Below are 15,143 nucleotides of genomic sequence, written 5' to 3'. Positions count from 1 at the left end.
ACCCTTTTGCTTCATCCTCTGCCTGATGGCTTAGGCCACCAGGACTGAGAACTGGGGGTCTGGCGGGGGGTGGGGCGCGGGGGGGCGGTACCGTGCTCTTTGCTGCCCACCCCACCCCCGCCTCCTGGCCGCCAGCCTGACTCCCTGAGCTGGGCGGGTGCATAGCTGGAGCTCAGCCGTGCGCGTCCTGATAAGGAGACTGCTCCTTCCAGGCCCCTGGGGGAGAGGGCTGGGGCACCGGCGCAGGCAGACAGACTGACAGATCTACAAACACAGCAGACACACAGAGAGTAGGCTGGAATACACAGCAGGCCAACTGAGGGACACCCCCCCGCACCTCACTGCCCCCTAGCACAGGGATTCCTAGTGACAGGCGGTCCCTCTCTGGGCAGTGTGGCTCCCTGCTGCTCAGAGCAAGCGCTGTCCATCCTTCAGCTTGCTTTGGGACATTGGGACCAGTTTTCCTTGGGCCTCTTTTCTCATCTGTAAAGCCAGGGGGCGAACAGCATCCCTAAGGTCCGATGGGCGGATTCCAGGTTACACAGACCTGCCCTCTCCCTCATGCTTGTCTCAGAAAGTGGGGTCCCCCATACCTAGCTCTGCCCTGGGCTTCCTGCTCCCATGGGACTCAAGCCCTGGCTTTCCCTCGTTCTGGTGTATCTTTCTGTCCCAGGAAAAGCCAGTTCACTGAGCTTGGTGCCTATGTGGACGGAAATGTGGAGAAATACTTTAATCACAGTTCTAACCTGTGTTTATAGAGCTCCTTTCTCCCGAAAGTATCCATTAACTTTGGAATAAATCTCCTGCTCTTTGCTTCACCACTTTTTTTTTTCTGTAATTATATTCAGTAAATTACTATTATCCAAATTGCGCCAGGGAAAGAGACAGAGTTAGGGAGAGAACTTCTGAACAACTGGAGGAGGCCGCCTAGGAAAACACAGGGTTCCCAGGCCAGGACTATAGGAATTAGAATGGGCTAGAAAGTTTTCCTTTTATTTGGCCTGGCATTATCCCTTTGAAATGAGATCAATTTCAAGTTGGGCTTCCAAGCCCCCGCCCCGCCCCTCTGGCGGCCCCTCGGCCTGCCCGCCCTGCTCCTCAGAGCTCCTCCTTGGAGGTGAGGAAGGGGTGATAATGTGCAGTTTGCCTCTTGCTGGCGCCAGCCGGCCGCGCTGTTTATCTGGCTGCCGGGGGAATCTGGGCAATTAGGCTCCGCCGGCCTTAAAGCGCCAAGAGCTTCTTTTCGGCATCTCCCACCCCAGGGCTTGGGGTTGATCCCTCAGGTTCTGGGGGTGGAGGGGACAGGCACCCGAGAGGCCACTCCTCCGGAGGGTGAAAACTGGGAGGCCAAGGGAGGCACGTGAACCTTTCCTAAGAAGATGCTAGGCTGCACAGACGGGGTGGAAGGTAACGTCTCCAGCTGAAACCTTACCAGGCAGTGGGAGAGGCTGTGAACTCTTCTGGCTTTGCAATTAGGGTCTAGATCCCAAAGGCTCAGTACCCCCTGGGGGCTAACCAGAGGCTCGTCTGGGCTGAGCTGAGCTGACCTGAACTGGGCTGAGTGTTAGCCTTCTGATACACTCGGCCCCTGGCTGACTGCTCTCACTTCTGAAGGAAGTTGGAGGAGATTCCTGAAGTTAATGTCTGAGGCTGGCTGTCTGCAGAGGCTGGAGTTTCTGATCTCTTTCTCTCTCTCCTCTCCCCCACTTCCTCCCTCCCTCCCTCCCTCCCTTCCTCCTGCCCATGATCATTTCTTTCCAAGGGGCCTGTAGAGCCCTAAGAGCGCTCCCCTTAAAGTTTAGAGCACAGAAGTTATTATTAGGAAATCAGCACAAATTTTCTAAGTACTAAGGTAGCTTCTAAGAGGGGAGTGTGGACAGAGGGCCTGGAGGCACCTTACACTTCCTCTTCGAACCTTCTGTCCCACCTGAGTTCCCAGCATGGATCTGGGAGGGTCGGTGTGTTGGAAGTGCCAGTGAGAGATTTGTGTATAGCAGCGTTTATTCCCTAAGAGCCAAAAAGTGGGAACAACCTAATGTCTGTTGGCTCACAGATGGATAAACAAATTGTGGTATAGCCATCTAGTGGAATAGTATTCAGCCATAAATAAGAATGAAGTATGAGAGGACAACATGGTTGAGCCTGGAAATCAGTATGTTAAATGAAGGAAGCCAGATACAAAAGTCCTCATGTTATAGGAAGCCTTTGGTGTGAAATATCCAGAATAGGCAAACCCATGAGAATAAAAAGTACATTTGTGGTTGCCTGAGGTTTAGGGATTGGGAGGAATGAATGACTGCGAATGGGGCAGGGTTTCTTTTGGGGTGATGAAAATGTTCTGTAATTAGGTGGTGGTATTGGTCTTACAACTCTGAATGTACTAAGAACCACTGAATTGTATATTTTAAAAGAGTGGGTCTTAGGGTATGTGAATGATAACTGTTTTGTTTTTTTTTTAAGTAGCTTGGTGTTGGTCCGAAACTGGCCTCCGCCTTTGTTTAGTTGAAATAGAATAACGTCGGCCTTCCTGTGTGGCCTTGGATGGGCCCTTTACCTGCTTCTACCCCACTTGCCCCATCAGTTAAGAAGTTGAGTTGGGGGGAACCTCTGATATTCTAAATCCCGGTGTCTTGGGGGTGCAGTCTCTTTTTTTACTTGCCTAGGATGGAAGTTAGTGAGGTGCTTCCAGTCTCTGTGCAGATGGTTTTGCTAGAACAGAGGAGGATGGGGTGCCGGTAAAGTCCCTCCTGAAAGCTTTGCAATTCCCAGGTCTGTGGACTTGCTTTCTGCCTCACCCATGTGTTAGATGCCCCCAGCCCAGGTGTGTCTGTGGGTGGTATCGTAACTCAAGGCCTAAGTGGCTTCCGTGAGGGGGATCTTCTTGAGTCCCTCTTCCCCTTTCCAGGTCCCAGGTTACAGCCACTGGAAGAGATGCTGGGGTTGATTACAGTGGCTTGACTCCAGCCAGCACAGCCCATTGCTGCCAGATTTCACTTTTGGGGACAGATCTGGGGGCAGATGTCCAGACTTCCTGACCACGTGCAGCCTGGGCCTCAGCCAATCAGGTGTTTGCAAGAGGAACCCTGACACAGGAGTCGGAGGCCTCCTGATAAGTTAGTGGGGAGTGGTGGGAAGGGCATGAGGCTGGGGGTCAGGAAACCTGGCCTCTGGTTCTGCCTCTGCACCAGCTCCCTGTCAGACTCTGAGGGAGTCACTTCTATTCAGGCCTCAGCCTTCTCCTCTGTACAATGGAGCACTGGCTTCAGTTCTCTTTCCCCATGGGTCTCTAGCCCTTCCTGTGTTTTGCTTCTTGTTCTGAGAGTCTAGTCCTCACTTGAGTCTGGTCTTTAGCTCTTCCAAGGTTGGTGGATAAGGGGGCTCCTACTGAAGGAAGCAGTTCCCCTCCCTGAGCCTTGTGTGAGGTCTCCCTTGGGTGACCCTTTGGGCCCTGTACATCCTCTTTCTCCCTCCAGCTTTACCATTAACCTTATCACTGTTGTCTTTGTCCACATTATCCTGAATGCTTTCTGTGCATGGGATGTACCAGACCCAGCTGGGATGAAGGAGTGGAAGACTGAGTGCTGCTTTTTTTTTTTTTTAACATGGACCATTTTAAATCTTTTATGAATTTGTTACACTATTGTTTCTCTCTTGTGTTTTGGTTTTTTGGCCATGAGGCATGTGGGATCTTGGCTACCCAACCAAGAACTGACCCTATGCCCCCCTGCATTGGAAGGCAAAGTCTTAACTACTGGACTGCCAAGGAAGTCCCAACAGGGTACTTCTTGATTGCCTGTCTCATTGGGGTGTAGAGTAGAGGCAGGCCTGGGCTCTGATCCCAGCTCCACCATGATTGTCTGGGGAGGCACTGGAAAAGTCAGTTTTCTCATCTGTGAAATGGGGATGATAATGGTCATCTTTATTTTTGAGAAAGGATGAAATGAAAGTAGGTACCCAATGAGCATGATTAACCACTCTGTACCTAAGGTCCAAAGGAATGAAATACAGTGAATGAAACGGAAAGGCCCCAGCACAGACAGAGACACAGGGTAGGCATTCAGCGAATGTTTGCTTCGCTCCCAGTGGCTAATCCATGATTCAGTTTCCTTCTCCCCAATCCAGTCCACAAAAGATTCCCTGTTTCTGGACTTTGTTGAAGTCATTTCTAGCTGGAAAAGCCGGGTTGGGGAAGAGGTGAAGCTGCCTGCTCCTACAACTAATTGTGCCTTATTATAATTGCGAAAAACACTTATTACCCCTGTGTCGTTCCTGATACCTGCCTAATAATAGTTATTACCGCTTTACTACCACTGAGAGTTTGTTTTAGTTTGCGATTTGATGGTGTTTAGTTTCATTTACAGAAAATGAAGGGTCATTTCATTCATGCAAATTGTTACTTAGTTTAGCAAATTGTTACTTCCCAGAAAGCAAGAGGCTAAAGAATTCTTCTGAAGACAAAGTATATGTTTTTAAGGACAAGTATTTTAGGCAAATGAAAGGAAACCCAAAGAAAAATGCCATAGACAATAAGGAATCACACAGGGCCTGAGGTGGGCAGCCATGGAGGCTGTGCTCTGCCCCTTCTCTTTACGGAGGGGGAGACTGAGGCCGAGAGCTAGCGGTGACTGGGGTATGGTCTCCCATCTGGGGAGCTGGGTTTGGCTTTTTGGGTCCTAGCCAGTCGTGCTCGCCTCGCCCTGAAGGACGTTTGCTCTCGTGTAGCTTGTTTGTAAGTGAGCTTCCGTGTCTCTGTGGGCCTCTGCACTCACCCAGTTTTGGCTAGAGTTACCACACTTAGCAAAGGAAAACACAGAATGCCCAGTTAAATTTGAGTTTCAGGTAAACAACACGTACTATTTTAGCATAAGTATGTCCCAGATATTGCAGGGGGCATACTTATACTAAAAGTGTATGCCATGTGTATCCAAAATTCAGATTTAACTGGGCAGCCTAGCTCTGATTTTACCTGTACCCGTGTTTCTCTCATTATAATAATAATAGCTGCTGTTTGTCTAGATATTTTTCTGCAGTTCCAAGAACTGTCTTGAGCATTTTACGTACTTTATTTGCTTTTGTCCTCCTGGCAAACCTAGGGAGTCTCTCTGATTATTTTCCCCATTTTAGAGCTGAGGAAACAGGCTCAGAGAGGGAAGGTAGCTTGCCAGCTGTCACACAGCCAAAGGTGATAGAGTGGGGACTGAGCCCAGGTTTGTGGCCTAAGACTGTGGCTTTCCCTGTGCTGTTCCATGGGATTTGGGCAGCAGAGGTGCTGATTTCCTGGGAGCTGGGTTTATTATTTGAGGAAATCAAATCATCAAAAACATGTAGAACCCCTCTGTGTGGGCTTTCTCCTCCCAGCAGTGACACATTGACTCCTGTCTTCCAGAATCACCGCCACCGCCCTACTCTCGGCTGTCTCCTCGCGACGAGTACAAGCCACTGGGTAAGTGTGTCCTCCTTCCGACCCTTGGGGAGGTGTGTCCATCCCAGGCTCCCCTGCCTCAGTGCCAAAGAGCCCGAGAGCGTGAGGGGAGGAAGGGATCCCCAGCCTGGTTGCCTTTGAAATGGGGTGGGTGAAGTTTTACAAACACTCCCAGTTGGGCCAGAGCCGACCCAGCCTCTGCAGCGGGCTATTTACATCTAGAAATTCCTCGCTCATCATTAACCTCTCTGTGACCTTTAAACATGAGCCTGTGGGAGATGAATGGGTTTTGACTTCAGCATCTCATTGGAGGTGGCTTAGGGTTTCTGTCTCTTTTCCTCTCCTTCCCTCCCAGCCTTAGGTGGTTCTCCTTTGATGTGTATTAATTAGCACCATGACAAATAGGCTGAGCATGAAGTCACTGTCGAAAGGAGCTGTATGTGTCATTCCCTACCCCCACCCCCCACCTTTATTAAGCCAAGAAATTCACCTGGGCAGAAAGGGCAGTTGAAAAGTTTAGAAAGCAAGTGTCTTGGTACACTCAAGCATGGAGGGTACCCCTCAGTGGTAATGTCGTTGTTGGCAGGTCCCATTCAGAGGTAGGACGTGTTTTCTGTAAAGCCTTGGGGCTGAATGCTTAGCCCGTATGCTGGGGAAGATGCATATGGTTTTAAAAGTAGAGATGGCTTGTTTTCTGGCCCTCCTGGTTCCTCCAGTGGAGAATCCCTGTGTTGGGGTGAGTGAGTATGGCCTTAGTAGCACTGGGAGAGCGACTTGGTGACCCAGGGAGCTCCCATGAGACCTGAGCTTTAAAAGTCAGATGGCGTGGCAGTGATGCTAACACATTCCACCAGTGACCACAAAAAGTGGGTTTTGTTTTGTTTTTGGTAAAGGCCTCTTCCCGGTAGCGTGTGTCAGCACCATCTGGGAGGTCACTTCTGAGTGTCATAAACTTGCAGGCATCCAGTCCAGTTTTCCTTCAGGCGCCCCCACTGTGGAGACAGAAGTGCCCACTGGTTCCCTTTGGGAGTTGGTCCTCCTCCGTCTAGGACGACAGAGGCTGTCCCAGGATGGGGTATGAGTCAGTGCCTTAATGGTGGCAACTTCCTCATTGCTTTTCCTGAAGTATGGTCATCTCGTGGATGGAGGAGCTTGATTTAGTTCTCTGAGGAACTGGAAAGGTCGTCTGGGGGTAGCCTGTCACTTGACAAATAGCTAATCAGGCTGAGGGGCTGGGAAGGCTGCCCAGCTGATAAGCAGTGGGGCTGAGGCAGAAACCCACAGTAGCCCCCGTACAGCTCAGCAGTATCCCACCCTTCCCTCCCAGGCCTGTCTCAGCATTTTCTGAGTTAACGTAACTGTACTAGTTGCTTAGAAGATCCCTAATTCAAAAGATGGGGGGAAAGAAAAACCAAAACCCTCAAATGTTCTTAGTAGATGTAGCACCTGAGTTTGAGTGCCGAGAATCATTTCTCTGAGGAATCGTGGGTCAGCTGGTGATAAAGCCACAAAAAATCAGGACCCTGTCCAGCAAGGTAGAGTGACCATTTGAAGATGAACAGGTGTCCCTGTTAATTTACAAATGGGACCACTGAGATGGAGAAAGAGGAAGTGACGTTTGCTGGTGCTCAGGAGTCAGAAGACGACAGCCCACCATTTGCGTGTGGCTCATGAGCCGAGAATGGTTTTTACTTTTTAAAATGGTTTAAAAAAAATACAAAAAAAAAAAAACCCCCCAAAACCCCACCCAAAGCAGAAGACTCTTGTGGCATGTGAAAGCTATATGAAATTCACGTTTCAGCATCCCTAACGGTGTTCTGCTGGAAGCCGGCTGTGTTGTCTGTGGCTGCTGCCCCAGGACCACAGCAGAGGTGGAGAGTTTCAGTGGAGACTGTATGGCTCACAAAGCTGAAAATACTCACTTTGGGCCCCTGGCAAGCAAAGCTGGTGACCCCTGATTTGACTAAGAGTGGAGGTGGGACTCGAACCCTGGGCTCCAGCTTCCAAATGGGGTTCTTCCCTGGGACTTGAGCAGTGACCGAGGTGGGGAGTGTTCTTTTCCTATGGCGGCCTTGGAGGGCCTCACTAGAAGCACCAGATGTGAGGGGTTGGAGAGTGCATGGCAGGGACTTGTAGCTGCAAGGGATGGAAAACACCCATCACCCAACCCCTGGAAAGTTCACAAAGCTGGCTGTGTTGGCTCCACAGTGCTTCACGAAGAAACAGGGTTACAGCCTGGGATGTTACTGCTTCAGACAAGAAGTGGCAACAAGACTTGGGGACGGAACACTTTGGGAAGATTAGGTATGAAAAGCAAAATTGTTTTACGAGGGTCCTACTTAGGCATTAAGGTTATTATCTTTTTTTAAAAAGAGATTTTCCATCTGTCCCTATTTTCCTCCAAACCTGTTTGACCAGCAGATAACTTTCTCAGGCCCTGGTAAATAGTCTGAGTTATTTTTTGTATTATTTTCTTTTCCTTGCATTGTTAGTTTTTCATAAACAAAAAGTCAGTTCACTTCTAAGCTGCTGTGATCACATGAAACCAAAAAACAAAATAAAACCCAGAACACCCAGTCAGCATCTGGCAAGTGGGAAAAGAAAAAGGGAAAAAAAAAAAAAAAATAGAGAAGGCCAAATTGGTTAATGTTTTATCTTCCCGCTCCCCAAGCCATGTGGTAAAAGGAAAAAAATTCCTCCAGGATCGAATGGAATTCTAGCTCGCGAGGGCCCAGGCTAGCGGTTTTTGTCTCAGGGTTTCCCCAGCTTGGAGTGGCTCTCCTGAGCCAGTGGGACCAGCTGAGCCACACTATGCTGGGTGAGAAGATAAAAGATGCTCAGGCCTTCCAGGAGAAGCATGCTTTCTGATTCCTGGACAGACCTTTCCCTTAACAGAGACAACACCCCATTGCTGGTGGCAGAGGCGCAGGCCCAGGAAAAACTTCCCAAGTCAGTCTGTCCCGAAAGGCACCGGCTTGTCTCACTAGCAGCTCAGTGTTCAGGAGAAAACGGGCGAAAGAATTTCCCATCTCCCATCTAAATTGCACTGCAGATAAGGGAAAACAAATAGAGTGCACCGTATGAGGTCCTTAAAACTACTTAAACAACAAATGAATGCCTTGAAAAAAGAAAAAAAACAGTCCAGACGTTGAAAGTTCCTCTGGGAGCAAGCAAGTTTGGATGTGAGAGAGTGGGGGAAGGGAGAGAGAAAACAGTTAATCTGGGAGCAAACGCTTGAGCCCTTAATTAGAGGGGTGTAAGCGGGACAGAGTGAGGATGGCTGGTAACTTGTTAAAACAGAGTTTCCCCAGCTCCAGCGGGAGGAAGGAAGGAAGGAAGGAAGGAAGGAAGCAAGAAGGAACAGCTTCAAGAATTTTAATGGTTGTAATTAAGTACAGCAGCTATGAATTGTTTAGGGGCTTAATTTAACCTTACCCAAGGAGGCTCCAAGTTCCTACTTGCTTGGTCCCCTGAACTTGGGTTATTTCTGTGGTCAGAGCAATTGAAACTTTTTCAGGTGCCAGGGCTGCAGCAGTCAGCATTTTCCACAAGAGTTCCAGGGTTGGCTGGCCTGGTCTCGTGCGATCGTGGGACGGGGAGTGGCAGCAGAAAGTTGTGAGGCACAGGCTGCCCTTTGCAAGCCCCCGCATGCCCACATATGCACGCGTGCGCACGCACACACACACACACACACACACGCATGCTTGAGAAATAAGAGAGGAACACCCCACAGCCAACTAAGTTCTCTTTCTCTTCCCTCCTGCAGATCTATCTGATTCCACATTGTCTTACACTGAAACAGAGGCCGCCAACTCCCTCATCACAGCTCCGGGTGAATTCTCAGGTTGGCATTTCTTTTTCCTTGCATGCTACTGTTATGTTGAATTTAAGGAGGGGGTCCGGTGGCAGGGGCCTGATGGAGGTCTTGTCGTTGTCCCTCCGCCTTTTCTTTTCCCTGGGCCTCCTACCCCTCAAGGAGAAGACGGCCAGTGTGTTCATCACTGGTGTTCTTGGGGTGAAGAACAGTCTGTATGAATGGGGCCTACGGGTGAGAACCTGTCCAGTGTCTGGCAATCCATGCTTTAACCAGTTGTCTCTTGTGGAAATGATAACAACCCAGCCCAACTCTCCATCCTGATTTTGAAGGGATCCTTTCCCCCAGCTGCCGAGAGGCAGCAAAATGGATGTGTTTGTTTGCATTGTCTTTGTAGGTTTCTCTTATCCCCACCTCTAGGGAAGGACTGATGTGAAGGGTCAGAAGAGGAGAAAGTGGAGTGGGTAGAACATTCATGAAGTCTGAGCAGTGAGGAGTTTTCCAGAGGTTGTGGTTTCCATGTCTCTCTCTGGGCAGTGGATGCTGAGCTAGGAAGCAGAGAGAACTCTGCTGTAGAGCCTCCTCCCACCCCCAGCATTTAAGTGTTGGCCATAGGGTCTTTCCCATTCTGGGGAAGATGTAGATCAAGCTTTCCTTGAGAAATGACAGGTTAGCGGTGAGCCAGGGGTTTCAAGGGCCAGGAGAGACTCAGGTGTCGAGGTTTGTGGGGCCCTTTGGGAGCAGGGTGTGTAGGGGGCACTCTGAGGACAGCTGGGGCTCATGGCCTGGGTCTGCTGCATTGAGTGACAGCCCATTGGGCTGGAGATGCTTCCAGAGTGGGCATGGCTGGATCTCTGCAAGAAGGCCTCTGTCTGCATCTGAACCATCCTTCCCTGACCCCACCCCCATGTCATAATGGCAACAACAGTCATCGTAGCTATTTATTGAGTGTTTACTTCGGGCCATATCCTGTACTCAGGCCCTTTTATGATCATCAACTCACAACAGTAGGAAAGTGACTTGCCCAGGTCACACAGGAGAAGAGCTATCTGCCACCGTGCCTCTGTGCTCCTGACCACGGCTCTGTCCCCCACTTCTCTGTAAAGACTGGATGTACCTCCAATGAACATATTCCACGGACTTCTGTCATTGCTCATGTACTCTGTCCTTGACTGAAGGGTCTCTTGATGTTGGCTGCTCAGGGCTGCTTGCTCAGTTCCTATGTCCAGAGCCCTTCCCCATCCATTCCATGTTCTGTCACAACCGCGGGAGAGCACAAGAGTGTGTCTATTTGGAAGACAGGGAAACTGGAAGCCAGAGCAGGAAGTGACTTGCCCATGGGCACAGAGGGGCTCATGACACAGCTGGTACTGCGGCCCGGGTCTTCTGGGCCCCACTTGCCTTCTGGTCTCTGGTGGCCCCTCTGACTGGGCCGCTTTGTTTTCACCCCTGCCTTTTGACCCTACTTCTTAAAATGTCTTGACCTGAAAAACCTAACTAGAGCAGCACAAGAAGTTGTTGTTTTAATCCCTTCTTTGCCCTCTCTGCCTGTGTGGATGGAAGCCACATATATTTTGAAGCAAGAGGCTTAAAAGTATTCCTGAATGCATGATTCCATGTCTGTGCCAACCATCAGAGTGTATTTAATTTGGATGGATTGCACTGGCGTCAGTTGCATGGTCGGATGGATAGTTTTTCAGCATCCCTTCCCCTTGTTAATGGTGGAAACTGCGTGTATGGAGGTGCCTTATGGGTTCATGGCATGTTCGCAAACGTCGTCTCTCTTGATCACTGTCATCCCAGAGCTGGCCTGGTGTGCGGCTCAGGCTGGAAGGAGCAGAGCCCAGAGAACCTGCTGGAGGCCCTTCCTTTACCGGGTTCCCGGGAGGGAGCACCCTCTAGAGGCTGGGAGGTCTCTGGAGACCCTGAGGCCGTTCGATCTGGCTGCCTTGGGGCCCAGTGGGCCCGTGTTTGGGGTTCCCACCCAGTTATCCCAGAGCGGTCTTTGGTTCTGACTGGTGGGGTAGCGCTGGTGCCCTTTACTGTGGATGAGGATCACGTGGCTCTCGTGAGCAAGTCTGGCACCCAGCGCCTTGGGATTCTTAGGGGCTGAAGGAACTGGGGAGGACATTTGGGATTTCCTGTTGGGGGGTGATTGGTCTGAGTTGCGGGTGGTCTCAGTAGGCGAGTAGAGCATTCCCTCCAGTGCGATCATCCAAGCCTGCCTCAGGGATGGCACAGGTCTCCTCCCGCTTGGGGGTCTCACGGTTCAGCTTTCCCAGCTTACTCGTGCCGTGGGGACCCCAGGACCAATGGGGTTGGCACTGCCCCTGCATGCTGGGAGCACGCAGAGTTGGGGCTTTGGGTGGCTGTCACCCTGGAGGATAGGCTCAGGCAGGGAGGCCCTGCAGGATGAGAAGAATGGCCAGAGAGGTCTCAGTGGATGGTAAACCAAGACTCATCCTATAAAGATGGGTGCAAAGGGCAGGGCGGGAGGTGAGGTGGGAAAGGTGAGGGCTCCAAGTGGGCAGAATGCGCTGGGCCAGGCCCGTAACGTTCAAGGACAGATGATAAGGATGCTGATGCTGACCTTCATTTATTTAATGTTTGACGTTCACAGTTAGCACTTTGCTAACTGCTGGTTGTTCTCTGTCTCGTTGACTCATTACCACAGCCCAGTGACACAGATGTGACCCCCCGTTTCACAGGTGAGGACACTGAGGCTCGCTGCCAGGCCACTGCCCCAAATTCCCAAACCGGAGGTGGCAGGCTTGGGATGGGAGCCTGAGCCGTGTGACTGCCCAGCTCACGCATCGTGTAGGGCCCACCCAGCTTCCCATGGCAGCGATCCCAGCCTCCTCCCCCAGCCACACCTGGCCAGGTAGAGTGAGCCACCTGTGTGGCTCACTCTAGAGTGAGTCTAGAGTGAGTCAGCCTCTCACTCTAGAGTGGGTCAGCCTGTGCTGATTGAAGCACCAGGGACAGGGCTGGGGCCTGGCAAGAGGCAGCTCCCTAATGGGTGAACCTTGCCAACCACCCAGAGACCAGCTCAGCCACCACCCCAGTCCCCTCTGTCTCTCTGCATCCCAGGGGGCGCCGCTGCCCCTGAGAGCCTGGCCTCTCTCAGCATCCTGGGACCCGTGTCTCTGGAGCAGGGTGTCTGCAGCCCGGGCCGGAGACCGCCCTTGTTTGCACAATGACAATGCCAGCACCCGGCCCGAGCCTGGCTATTTTTATCCAGCTCCAAGGTCCCCCTGCTTCTCTTTCCTGTCCTGTTGTTGAGGCCGCATTAGGGGAACAGGGTGGGGGTTTTGAGGCGCAGTCATAGCTGGGGCATTTGAGGACACATCGGTGGGTGTCGTGGGGGCAGCAGGACACACGTCTGTCTTGGTTCAGCCTTCTGCTGAATGCTTGACACTCTCTCATCTGATCTGTACGTCACCTCCCCATGTTGATACGTGATCCACACCATCGACAACTGAAGCTCATGGGGGCAGGTGACTTCACAAAGATCACCCAGTAAGGGGCCAGAACGTGGAGCTGCCACTGAGTAAAGGACCCTTACACCTAGAGTCTTCAGTGGGATTTAGGAAACACTGAAAGCCTAGATGTCCCTTCTGGCGTGCCTTTAGGTCCTTGACACTCTGGCTTCCTTGCCTGACTGCTGCCCCTTGACTGCCTAAAGCCCCCTCAGGTCATCCTCCTCTTTTCTACAACATCTCCACCCCTTTCCCATTCCCTTGATTTTGATTTAGTTTGGGGAGGAAAGCAAGATTTGCTCTAGTTAAATTCATACTAAAGTGTGAGTGGCTGGTAGGCAACTCTTTTTGGCAACCGAAAAGCAAGATATGTGATAATTCAAAGAAATTGTAAGATAAAGGGCCGCACGGGAATGACCATTCTGAGGGCTGGGTTCTCTGGGCTCTAGGTTAGAAGCACAGAATGAGCAAGACATAAGGAGCTTTTTTGCCCTGGATGAGGAGGGGCAGCCAGGCCAGAGTCGGTGCTGAGTGAACTCTGGGCGTGGACCAAGGCTTGTGGTGATGCGCTGCTTTCGAAGCCAGGCCTGCCTGACTCCAGTGCTTGGGGGCTGGGGTGTGGAGCACTGGTTCTGCAGGAACTAGTGACTCCCCTCTAGGATAGAATATCCCATTCTAGTGCCTACTGGATAACTGTTCAAGTGCTCTATTAAGCACCCACTATACGTGAGTCATGGTGTGAGCTGCCTGTCATGGGCACCAGGCAGTCCTTTGTCTGGTACCTGACTCTGTGTACCAGTATCTCATCTCTTAGAGCATGCTGGTTTCTTAGAGCATGCATCGGTGAGGATGAGCCTCTCATTTTGAAGAGAAGGCCCGGGAAGGAAGAGAGCTATGTAGGACAATGTGGAGAGCTGGAGGTTTAGCTGGATGTGGATGTCTTGCCTCCACCAGTCAGACTGTAAGTGCCTCGAGGGCACAGATCATTCTCTAGGACTTGTGCATTCTGCAGATTGGCAGAACAGAGGCTGCCTGTTCTGGACTCAAAGGCTCAGAAAGGTCAGGAGAGTGGCTGAGGGCCACACAGCAAGCACATAGCAGGTGGAGCCAGGTGACAGCTCAGATGGGTCCGTGCTGCCCGCCCACCTGCCTCCTTTCCTGTCACCGGTCCCGAGGAGGTTCCCCTCTGGGGTCAGTGCTGTCTGATATGTGTCAGTGCCTACAGAAGTCAGTAGGGGAGTGAGTTCACGCAATATCGCGTCCTCTGCTGTTTCTGGGCTCAAGCATGCTCGCCTCAGAGGCCCTGGTCCAGCACAGACCCTGGACCTCCTCGTTCTCCAAGGTCCTCAGCTCAGCTCCGTCAGTGTGTGCTGAGCCTCTACAGCAAGGCGGGCTGAAGAGCATGGGCTGCACACCAGCAGGCCCTGGGTTCAAGTCCCGGCTCTGCCATTTCCTAGCTGTAGGACTGGGGGCAGCCATTTAACCACTCTGACCCTCGATTTTCTCACCTATAAAATCAGGGTGGAAAAGACAACGTATCATCTACAGTGAGGATGAAATGAGGTGATGCCAAGTGAGTCAGCCAAGGCTTGGCATACATGTGGTAGGTATGGCTGTTACAATGTGCCAGGCACTGTGCTTGGGCTGGAGACAGACATAAAAATTACATCATCTCTGCCCTCAAGGTGCTCACAAACTGGTGAAGACACAACTAGTAGTCGTGGAAAGTGGTGTCAGAGGCAGTCAAGAGGGAGAAGGGCTTGGTGACTCACTCTTGGTGTGGGAAGTGGCCCGGGAAGACTCTCTGGAGGAGGTGATATCTAAGCTGGGTTTTGCAGGATAAATAGGAGTTTACCAAAGAAACAAGGTTTAGGATTGAGGGATACAGTCCAAGTAGAAGAAATACCAAGTGCAAGGGCCTGGAGGTGTGAAAAACAGTCTGATATTGAGAAACCTAAGGAAGGTAGAGGGTTGGAAAGGAAAGTACCTGATGTTAGTGGGAGATGAGGCATGAGGAGTCAGGGCCTGGGTAATATATATATTTTTAAAAGACTTTCCTCTGTAGTATACCGAGTATACAGATCGGTGTCCAACTTGGTGAATTTTTACCAACCGATGGCACCTGGGTGACAGGCAGGGCCTGGATAGCGTTGTTGTACATGACTGTGCTCAGCCTTCACATGTGACAGTGCTCAGGGCCTGTGGGTCTCGGGGGCCATGTATTGAGTGAGTTTAAGAAGAGAGAGCAGGAGGGCAAGGGGATCTACTTTTAGTTGGAAAGAGGGTTTCCTTTGGCTTTGGAGAGCAGGAAGGATGTGTTACTAGAGTTTGGGGCAGATGGTGACCTGACTAGTTTGCCTTGGACCTAGATCGGAGGTGCCCTTGGGTGTGGCCCACTCCTGCTCTGCCTACCCCCCAGGTCAGGCAC

General features: G+C 51.2%; 1 protein-coding gene across 2 annotated transcripts in view; it reads left to right on the top strand.

The window, feature by feature from the left end:
* The window catches only part of SMAD6 (SMAD family member 6), an 80,697-nt gene that overhangs the window by 4,310 nt on the left and 61,244 nt on the right, over positions 1–15,143 (top strand). Inside the window, exons 2-4 of one of the 2 annotated variants that reach the window (XM_010834527.1) lie at positions 5,387–5,443; positions 7,631–7,726; positions 9,189–9,266. In XM_010834527.1, coding sequence (XP_010832829.1) covers positions 5,387–5,443; positions 7,631–7,726; positions 9,189–9,266 — 231 coding nt within the window. The remainder of the gene's footprint in view (positions 1–5,386; positions 5,444–7,630; positions 7,727–9,188; positions 9,267–15,143) is intronic. The other variant, XM_010834528.1, reaches the window with a different exon arrangement.

The sequence above is a fragment of the Bison bison genome, unplaced genomic scaffold (genome assembly GCF_000754665.1).
Source record: "Bison bison bison isolate TAMUID 2011002044 unplaced genomic scaffold, Bison_UMD1.0 scf7180017864034, whole genome shotgun sequence".
NCBI classification, from domain to species: Eukaryota; Metazoa; Chordata; class Mammalia; order Artiodactyla; family Bovidae; genus Bison; species Bison bison.
Note: the sequence above shows the minus strand (reverse complement) of the source record. Positions and strands in the feature narration are given on the sequence as shown.